The sequence below is a fragment of the Bufo gargarizans genome, chromosome 2, assembly GCF_014858855.1.
Source record: "Bufo gargarizans isolate SCDJY-AF-19 chromosome 2, ASM1485885v1, whole genome shotgun sequence".
In the NCBI taxonomy this organism is placed as follows: domain Eukaryota; kingdom Metazoa; phylum Chordata; class Amphibia; order Anura; family Bufonidae; genus Bufo; species Bufo gargarizans.
Genome location: NC_058081.1, coordinates 677,638,115 through 677,648,323, shown reverse-complemented (window position 1 = coordinate 677,648,323; position 10,209 = coordinate 677,638,115). Strand labels below are relative to the sequence as shown.

The 10,209-nt window shown below is 42.2% G+C and overlaps 1 protein-coding gene across 1 annotated transcript; it reads left to right on the top strand.

The window, feature by feature from the left end:
- The first annotated feature begins 2,490 nt into the window (after positions 1 to 2,490).
- TEX12 (testis expressed 12) lies at positions 2,491 to 9,085 on the top strand. The gene is made up of 4 exons (XM_044277661.1): positions 2,491 to 2,550; positions 6,625 to 6,724; positions 6,802 to 6,853; positions 8,941 to 9,085. The coding sequence occupies exons 1-4, from the start codon at positions 2,491 to 2,493 to the stop codon at positions 9,083 to 9,085; spliced, it is 357 nt and encodes a 118-aa protein (XP_044133596.1).
- The last annotated feature ends 1,124 nt before the right edge of the window (positions 9,086 to 10,209 follow it).

Here is a 10,209-nt window from a genome sequence, read left to right as displayed (position 1 = left end):
TAAAGTTCAGGTTATCGAAGAATCGCGTTATGGATTCCGCTACCACGAACTATAACTTGGTCCGTGGTATGCGGAATCTGTAACGCGATTCTTCGATAACCCGAACTTTAGACGCCGAACTTAAAACACAAGTTCGCTCAACACTAGTGGCTATATGCGGTGCAGATTACACGCGTTTTTTTCGGGATGGATTTCATGCAGAAAAACCGCAGTGTAAAACGCCACAAACAAAGTGGATGGGATTCGACAAATCTCATGTACAATTTGCTTTTATTCTTACGTGAGGACATTGACCTGCTGTGTGGATTTTATAATTTTAGCACGTTTTAGACGCCGGTCTTTATGAAGCCCTAAACTGGCGGGGGATCCGCCAAAGTTCTGAGAAGGCGCCGGCCTCTCCATGAATTCAGCGGATCCTCCGCCGCTTCTATATGTAAGACAGCTTCCTTATTGTCTTAGAGTTAGACCATTTTCTAAACTTAAAACGGGAGTAAAAAATGGTAAATGAGACGGGCCGGCCCTTCCCCCGCCAAGCCCACTTTTTTAGACCTGGCGCTAGTGGGAGAAGTTGCAGATTGCTGTGCAAAGGACCTGCCCCAGAAATACGCTTCATTTAGGCGTATTTCTGTTCATAAATGACCACCATAGTGCGATTCGGCATCTTCTGTAGAGTGGTTTCCTCACAGACTTCAATGAGGTTGTTTACAGAAACAGAAAATCTACACAAAAATCTGTGATAAATTGTGCGGATTCATTTCAAATTTTCTGCACAAAAATCTGCACTGTGTGTAGGCCCCTAGAGGCTATTTCAGACGAGCCTGTGCAGTCCGGAAATCACGCTCCATACGCGAGCGTGATCCTCCGTTCTGGAAACTGCTCGTCTTGCAGGAGCGCAGGGCATTATACTGATTTATAATGCTGTGTGCCTCTGAGTGACCTTCCTTCTGCAGGATCATACTGACATAAAGCTGTCAGTATAAGGGTACATTCACACGACCATATGAATGGGTCCACATTGCGGAACCGGTGCGGACCTATTCATTTCAATGGAGACGCAAAAGATGCAAAAATATAGAGCATGTCCTATTCTTGTCCGCAAGCACGGACAAGAATAGGCGTTTTCTATATAGCGCCAGCCTTGTGCGATCTGCAAAATGCGGAATGCACACGGCAATATACGTGTTTTGCGGACCACAAAACACTTACGGTCATGTGAATATAGTCTAATTCTGTAACACTATGATCATGCAGAGACACACAGCATTATAAATCAATATAAGGCTAAATGCACACAACCGTATGCGCTTTGCGGTCCGCAAATTGCAGATCCAGAAAAAAAACGGATGGCATCCGTTTTTTTTGCAAATCCATTGTAACAATGCCTATCCAAGAATAGGACATGTTCTATCTTTTTTTGTGGGGCTATGGAACGGACATGGGGATGCAGACAGCACACGGTGTGCTGTCCACATTTTTTGCTGACCCATTGAAATGAATGGGTCTGCATCCTATTCGCAAAAAAAAAACGGAACAGACATGGAAACAAAATGCATTCGTGTGCATGAGGCCTAAGGGCTCAATCACACAACCATATTTTTTTTCTGTGTCCGTTCCATTTTTTTGGGCCGACCATATACGGAACCATTCATTTCAATGGGTTTGCAAAAAAAAAAAAAAAAAAAAGGTTTCTCCATATGTCCGTTCCACAGAAAAAATATTGAACGTGTCCTATTGTCTACATTATGGACAAGAAGAGGACTGTTCTATTAGGGGTCAGCTGTTCCGTTCCAGAGAATACGGAATGCACATGGATGTCATCCATGTTTTTTGCGGATGCGTTTTTTGCAGACTGCCCTAATGCCGTGCGCTCCTGCAAGACGAGCAGTGTCCAGAACGTAGCATCACACTCACACAGGGAGTGTGAAACATACACATGAATGAGGGCCGTCTTGCAGAAATTCTGCTCACATTTTTGTGTGGATTTCTATGTGTCTGCACCAAATCCAGACCAAAAGCTGCTTGTGTTACTTGTGGTTTTTAGGCCACCTGCACACATTGCAAAATACTTATGTTTTTTCTACACGGATTCCCGTGCAGAAAAACCGTAGCGTAATACAAGGTGTATGAGATTGCACAAATCTTATGTACACTTTGCAGATTTTTCCCGTGCAGAAATTGGCCTTCCGTACAGATTTCCAGATCCTCAGCATTTCAGTTTGCGGTTTTAGCAGCGGATTTCACCCTTTTCAGTGGAAGGATGAAATCTGTGGAAAACCGAACTTGAAATTGCACATTTTAGTGGGGGTAAGCTTCAGAGATGCACATAAATCTGCATGGATATTATGTGCGTTCACCCGCACCCGAGTGCAGGTGGCCTAATGGTGTGAAGTCCTGGTGGTGTTTGCCATGCGTCTTCATTCAGGAAATACGTGGTCGGTGGTATAATGTGATATTCATTTTATAATTTCGGTTTAGGTATATATGGAGACAATGGCAAGCACTACAGCCAAGTGTGAAAGCAAAGGTTTAAAAAGGAAGAAAGATAAAGAAGTGAGTATCTGTCTGCAAATAAACAAAATGTTTAACCCCTCAATGACCAGGCCTGAAAAGGCCTCAGGCCTCTTTCACCTTGGTGTCATGTATTTGGGCCGGATAAGATGCGGGTGCGTTGCGGGAAAATGCACGATTTTTCCACATGAGTGCAAAACATTTTAATGTGTTTTGCACGCGCATGAGAAAAATCTGCATGTTTGGTACCCAGACCCGAACTTCTTCACAGAAGTTCGAGTTTGGGATCGGTGTTGTGTAGATTTTATTATTTTCCCTTATAACATGGTTATAAGGGAAAATAATAGTATTCTTAATACAGAATGCTTAGTATTTTTATTATTTTATCAGTCTTCCTGCAGTTTGCCCCCAAGAAGTTTCAGCTCGGACAACCCTTTTACGGACCTGATCCTTTTTTAGAGCATGTGGTAGTTTAACAGCCCTAAGGCTAGATGCAGATGAGCATGCTCATTCCGAGAAACATGCTCCGTTAGTGATCGACATTTCCTGGCCTAAACACTGCTCCTGTGAAGTGAACTCTCAACATTATAATAATCAGCATTGTGTGATACCAGTTCAGTAGATCTGCGGCGAGACTGGATTTCACCGCACTGTAAGCAGTCATCTTTACAGGACAGCCACTCCTACGGAGAGTAGCAGCAGTGCTGAACTTTCTCCATTTATAGACAATTTGTCTTACTGTGGACTGATGAACAGCAAGGCTTTTGGAGATACTTTTATAACCCTTTCCAGCTTTATGCAAGTCAACAATTCTTAATCGTAGGTCTTCTGAGAGCTCTTTTGTGCGAGGCATCATTCACATCAGGCAATGCTTCTTGTGAAAAGCAAACCCAGAACTGGTGTGTGTTTTTTATAGGGCAGGGCAGCTGTAACCAACACCTCCAATCTCATCTCACTGATTGGACTCCAGTTGGCTGACACCTCACGCCAATTAGCTCTTTGAGATGTCATTAGTCTAGGGGTTCACATACTTTTTCCACCTGCACTGTGAATGTTTACATGGTGTGTTCAATTAAAACATGGTAACATTTAATTTTTTGTGTTATTAGTTTAAAGAGGACCTTTCACTACAATAAAAAATCTAAAGTAAGCATACAGACATGGAGAGCGGCGCCCAGGGATCTCCCTGCACTTACTGTTATACCTGGGCGCCGCTCCATTCTCATGGTATAGGCTCCGGTATCTTCAGATTTTCAGCTCAACTGGGATGAACCTGCTGGCGTCTCCTTCTCCCAGGCTGTAGCGCTGGCCAATCGCAGCGCTCAGCTCATAGCCTGGAGTGCTGGCAATTGGCCAGCACACCAGCCTGGGAGAAGGAGACGCCGGCAGGCTCCTCCCAGTTGAGCCGAAAATCTGAAGATACCGGATCCTATACCAGGAGAACGGAGCGGCGCCCAGGGATAATAATAAGTGCAGGGAGATCCCTGGGCGTCGCTCTCCATGTCTGTATGCTTAGCTTAGATTTTTTATTGTAGTGAAAGGTCCTCTTTAGACTGTGAGTGTCTATTGTTGTGACTTAGATGAAGATTAGATCACATTTTATGACCAGTTTGTGCAGAAATCCATATAATTCCAAAGGGTTCACATACTTTTTCTTGCAACTGTATATAAGCATCACCAAAAGAAAGTCTGCACTTAGGAAAAAAAGTGAAAACTAAAAATCGATTTTTATTGACACCAAAAATGTTTTAAACAGTAGTGTGAGCGGTGCCTGGACATATGACCAAAGCCACGTATGGGCCGCTGCTCATGTGATCCTGACCGCGTGAGGGGTGCCTAGACATGTGACATGCCCAGATGCTGCCCACGTAATCTTAACTGGTGTCCGGGGATAACATAATTATGTGCCATACGAGTGAGGGATATGGGCTGACATTGGTTACATTGGTTGTATTGTGAATGGACCGGGAGGGGGAACTGACTTGTCACCTTTAGGTCAAAAATTGAGTTGTGACTGGTGAGGTGTGTGTTTGATTGCCAGAATCTAGTAGTCATGGAACATCCCCTGACAAAGCATTTTGCGAGATGTGTCAAGGCTGGTGGGACATCTTCGGTGGCTGAATTTATTTCTTCAATTGATTAGAAGCATTTGACTATGTTTTGGCCCCTTGTAATATACTATTAGTTATTTTGTGACTATTGGCATTACCTGAGGAAACTTTACATAACTGTTTGTTGTACTGTTCTAAGTAGCTGCAGGTCTGAATGCCATTTCTATGTTTGACCACTAGATGTCCCCCTAGTTCCTTGTCTTGTCCTTTATGTGGATTTTAACTGATACATAGTATATATTTTTAAAATATTTTATGGTGTCAACTAGGGATGAGCGAATCGACTTCGGATGAAACATCCAAAGTCGATTCGCATAAAACTTAATTTCAATACTGTACGGGACGAGCGCTCCGTACAGTATTAGAATGTATTGGTTTCGATGTATTGGTTTCGATGAGCCGAAGTTATTACTTCACGAATCTTCGCATAATAACTTCAGAAATTGATTTATACTGTAGAAAACCATTTCCCAAACTCGGGTTCGGTTCCGAGGTTTCATCCGAAGTCGATTCGCTGATCCCTAGTGACAATAAAGCTTGAGTTTCAAGTTTTACCTTGGTTCTAAGTGTAGATTTTCTTTTGTTGGTGCATTGGACTGATAGGGCGTAATATATAATACAAGTGATCCCTCATGATACAATGGCCTCAGGATATAATATTTTCAACTTACAATGGTCTTTCCTGAGTCATTGTAAGTTGAAATTAGACTCACCATACAATGCCTCAGACTCAGATCCAGCCAATCAACATGGACTTTTCCCTCGTAAGACACCTGCATTGCTACAGTACAATGAGGTACCACATGTTCTGTACTGCCCTCTGTCTGCACCAGGATGAACTGCTCCTTCAGACACCAGGAGAGGACAGCTCCATTTTATTTTTCTGGTGTACTGAAGAAGCCCCTGTCCTCATCATTGATAGTGATTTACAGCTTCCAGTATCTATTCCTGACTGTTATATATAAGGACTCATCATAATCATTGCAGCCCAGGCCTTGAAAAGATGCTAATCTACTTGAAGAGTCATGATTATTCATAACTTCCTGCTCTCTCGTCCATCTGCTGATGATGGGCAGTTCTCTGCTAGAGAGAAAGGGAGAAAACTCGGTAGAAGACTGTCAGTCATCAGCAGGGAGAGCAGGAATTCATGAATAACCAGGACTCTTCTCAGGTGGCCGGGACTCTTTTCCAGGCCCAGTCTGCAATAATTGTGATGTTGGTTCTCGGCAACCACTTACTTTTAACTTATAAATGACAGATCACTGAAATCAACTCACCCGTCTCTACTTTATGCTGCCATTAGTATGGGCAGCACAAAGTTGATGACAGGTTCCCTTTAAATCTTCATTTTCCCTTATTTTAGGATGACATTTTGGGACTCTGGAATCAAAGCCCAGTTTTCCATAGAGTTATGGGCTCAAGCTACAATTTTTCGGCGTACAATGCTCATCCAGGAACTTAATATTGTAACTTGAGGGACAACTGTACATATATATATAGTCTCACTGGAGCGGGATGTCTATGGTAGTGGTCTGAGTTGGCACTGTAATTTATTTTTATTTTTACGTTTATACATTTTATTTTCCACTTGTGTGTTTATGTTTTTGATACAAGTAATATGCCCCTGATAAGGTCACAAAAGACCTCTGAGAGACATTTTGTAATTTTTATAATTTTGCACTTTCCCACTCACACTGCGACACCCTCTGAGGCAATATGCAGCAGCAGATCCTGTCTGGGTCTGCTAAGACCCAGCAGCTCTGCTGTGCCCAGAGCGCATTAACAACAATTATCAAAGACTGGCATAAAATATTGGTCTTTGATAAATAACCTCCACTATATCAGCAAAAATGCTACAAAAAATGCAGATGAAAACATGTGACATTTTGAGGCCCCAAAAACTGTCTGTGAATGAGCCCTAATTGTGCGTTTAATTACAAATGAATGGTTATATATATTACCGCACCTGCTGAAATAAGTGACTGTGTATTTGACTTACAAACAGAATGTAGATCCTGAGACTCTTCAGTGTTTGTCGTCTACAGACCGGCCTTCCATTCTGTCAGACAGCCCTCAGGTGGAAGACATTGACACCATGATGAAAGGTTTGTGATTTATCAATGCATTTTATGCATCTTTAATTCCTGCATTTGTAAAAAACGGATTGTATTTCTGTTTACAGATTTGAGCAATGAAGTAAACCTTCTGTTTTCTAACTATGCAAAGACACTGAGGTAAGTGCTCCTCCAATCATATACCCTATGGTGAAAACTTAAATTGGAGCCAACAGCCCCTTGTGTCCTAACCTGTGCCCCCTGAACTTAAAAATCCCACTCACCTGTCCGCGGTCCCGCTGCTCCATTCATGGCCTTTTCAGGTACCCCCAGGACAAGAAAGAGGCTTGGTCCTGTGACTGCTGCAGCTATTCACAGACCTCAGCGGTCACAGAGGCTTGAACAGTACATTACTGGTGTGTGAATTTAGAAATGGGGAAAAGTCAAATTTGACGTTTTCTCTTTTAATGATCTACTCCTAATTTTCACTTTCAAAACTGCATCAGGAAGCCTGAACGTACTCTTCGGTGCCATAGTTACTAGTGAATCTGGCATCTAATTAGAAAGAGGTGGCTCGATCACTACATCAGTATCCGGAAGACATGATCAAGGTTTGCTGATGGGTTTTCATGGCATTAGGGTCCTTATTGGAGGCAGAAAGTCAATCTTTATAACCTCATAGGGTAAGTTTTTCATAGACAGGCATGATACACATACAGAAGTTATATGGAGTATTAAACCAGCGATCAGATGATTGCATGGCTTAAAAAGGTGTAAAAAAAAAAAAAGCTGCAGCGGTGCTACTCAGAGCGCTCTGCACCTTTGGTTTACGTCGACTCTGCTCTGCTCATGCAGCACGCGGAGTACAGATCCTTTATACCAGGGATGCTCAACCTTTGGCCCTCCAGCTGTTGTAAAACTACAACTCCCACGGTGCCCTCCTGTAGGATGATGGCTGTAGGCTGTCAGGGAATAATGGGAGTTGTTGTTTTGCAACAGCTGGAGGGCCGCAGGTTGAGCATGCCTGCTTTATACTATCCATCGATCCGTACTCTGCATGCTGCAGAGCGGATGAAAGCCAAAAGGTGCAGAGCACTTTGAGAAGCACCGCTGCGCCTACAGTACTTTAAATGAAGGTTTAGGTACCCTTTAAAAAAATTAAATAAAAACAAAAAATCCCTTTTTCACCATAGAAAAGTTTACTCGCGTTTGGTCACTTTGCCTTCCCAAAAATTCTATAGAAAGTGATTAAAAATGGTACCAATAAAAACAACAGCTCCGCTGCAAAAAAAAAAAAAAACACACAGCTTAGACGATGGGAGAATAAAATGGTATGGATCTCAGAATATAGGGCAACACAAAAACAAATGATTGATTTAAAAAAAAATGTATTGTGCAATAGTAGTTCAGCATTAAACTATATACTGTAAATTTGGTATTATATCAGAATAATAGAACTGACCTAAAGAATAAAGTTAACATTATTTATATCACTTAGTGAATGCCATAAAAACATCCCCAAACTTCCCTCAAAGAAAAATTGTGGAATTGCTGCTTTTTTCCACTTCCCTCCAAGTAAAACTAAAAATATGTTTTCATTACATTATATAAACCACAAAATGGTTGTCTGTTAAAAAAAAATACAAATCGTCCTGCAAAAAAAAAAAATTCACATAATTCACACAACCTTATGTATTTTGCGGTCAGAAAAAAATATGGATGATGTTTGTGTGACGTCCATGTTGCATCCGTATTTTTGCGGACCCATTGTAACAGCGGGATTGCGGAACAGCCTCATTGAAATGTATGGGTCCGCATCCAGTCTGTAAAAAATGCAGATTGGATGCGGACCAAAAATAAGATGCACTGCCATTCCCCCTTAACTTTTTTGGGGAAAAGTGCGTTTTATAGGGCGAAAAATGCAGTAACTGGGATTTATTTATTTTTTATAAAACTTTATTTAACTCATTATTACCAGGCAGTCTAGTAGGCCATATCTCCTGTACAGTGTAACAGGCATTTACAGAATCAGACCTGGGGACCTTCATTGCACCATTGGCATCTGCAGTCCTATTTGAAGGGGGACTATGGGTGACAGAAGCCGATGCATGCCTACATTCATGCCTTGTTCTCCTTTTAGCATCAGTCAACAGATAAATGAGACTCTCTCCTCTCAGGGCTGAGCTGATTGTTAACCATACCGCCACTGTGCATTAAATGTCTACGATGCTTCCACTGAATTAAAATGTTACTTTTCCTTTATTCAGTGAACGTTCCGCTTTGGATTCACTGCACGTACAGAAGTTTGATGAAATTCTTACAGAAGCCAGGTCACTGGAAAGTCAGATAAGACAGAAGAAGGAAGACCTTAGGAGCTACCTCACCATGATTGCAAAGACTTTACAAAGATAAAGGAACTGATAATCATATTTATTTTGCTGTAAATTATACATGTAATAGAAGGTGTTTACAAAAGTTATCAAATAAGGATTTTTTTTTTAAGCTGTGTAAAAGTGAAGCACAATACTGCCAGACGCTTCAATATAATAGTGCCCTAGGTGCTAGAATCTGGGGGGCGTCCAACCTTTTACTATATTTCATACCCCATTCTTTGTATTTGGCTTTGTACGCCAGTCGCTGGGCTTATGGGGGGAAAGAACCTGGGGAGCTATAAAAGCACGTGCTGAGAGATCCATGAGTTATATTGTGCAAATAAATACTTTACTTTAAAATGCCGTCTTATGCTCGTATTTGTGAAAGTGTCCTGGTGCAAACCAGGTCTAAGCCTTTCTATATCAAATAGTAAATGGTCGAAACAACAGCAGCAGCAAACACTGCTTTTATCACAAGGAGAGCCTAAAAAGCACCATGTCTCGTACTGACACTGTCACAGCAGGATTGTATCAAAGTGGATGCATGTAAAGGAATCATACTGCCCTGTTTGCATCACATTGTCGTCTTCATTTAACATATACACCAGGAAAAGCTCCGGACCTATGCTTTAGAAAGAGTCTGATAGATGCATCTATCACACCATAAGTCGCAATGGCATCCATGTAACACATATGTCATCAGTTTGTCAATAGCATTTATGACGTATCTGTAAACATGCTGTTATAGCCTATCAGTGGTAGATGCCACCATTTATTATCCCCCACCAACCCAGCGGAATCTGTGACGAGAACTATACTTGCCTACTCCCTGTCAGTCCATTCAGGCTCCTTTGCACTTGAACTTTCTTCACCAGACCTCCAATCCCAGCATGTAAAGTTCCTGCATGGACGGGGTCATGTGCACCGCCGCAGCCAGGGATTGGCCTAGGTGGTGACAAGTCCCCAGAAGACATGTAACTGTTGACCACATGTCACCAGTGAGGCCAGTCATTGGCTGCAGCAGTGCACCTGACTAAGTCCGTGCAGGAAGCAGAGGTCCGTGAAGACTGACCAGAAGCCATGGAGCCTTAACAGAGCAGTGGGGACCAGGTAAGTATAACTTTACAGGTCCTGCTGAGGGAAGGGGGCATGTTATCTGCTTTT

Bases quoted from the DNA above. Each gene is read 5' to 3' on its own strand.
- TEX12 (XM_044277661.1), top strand. From the start codon at position 2,491: ATGGCAAGCACTACAGCCAAGTGTGAAAGCAAAGGTTTAAAAAGGAAG. The intron at 2,551-6,624 runs GTGAGTATCTGT...ACTTACAAACAG, and splicing joins AAAGGAAGAAAGATAAAGAA to AATGTAGATCCTGAGACTCT. The intron at 6,854-8,940 runs GTAAGTGCTCCT...TCCTTTATTCAG, and splicing joins AACTATGCAAAGACACTGAG to TGAACGTTCCGCTTTGGATT.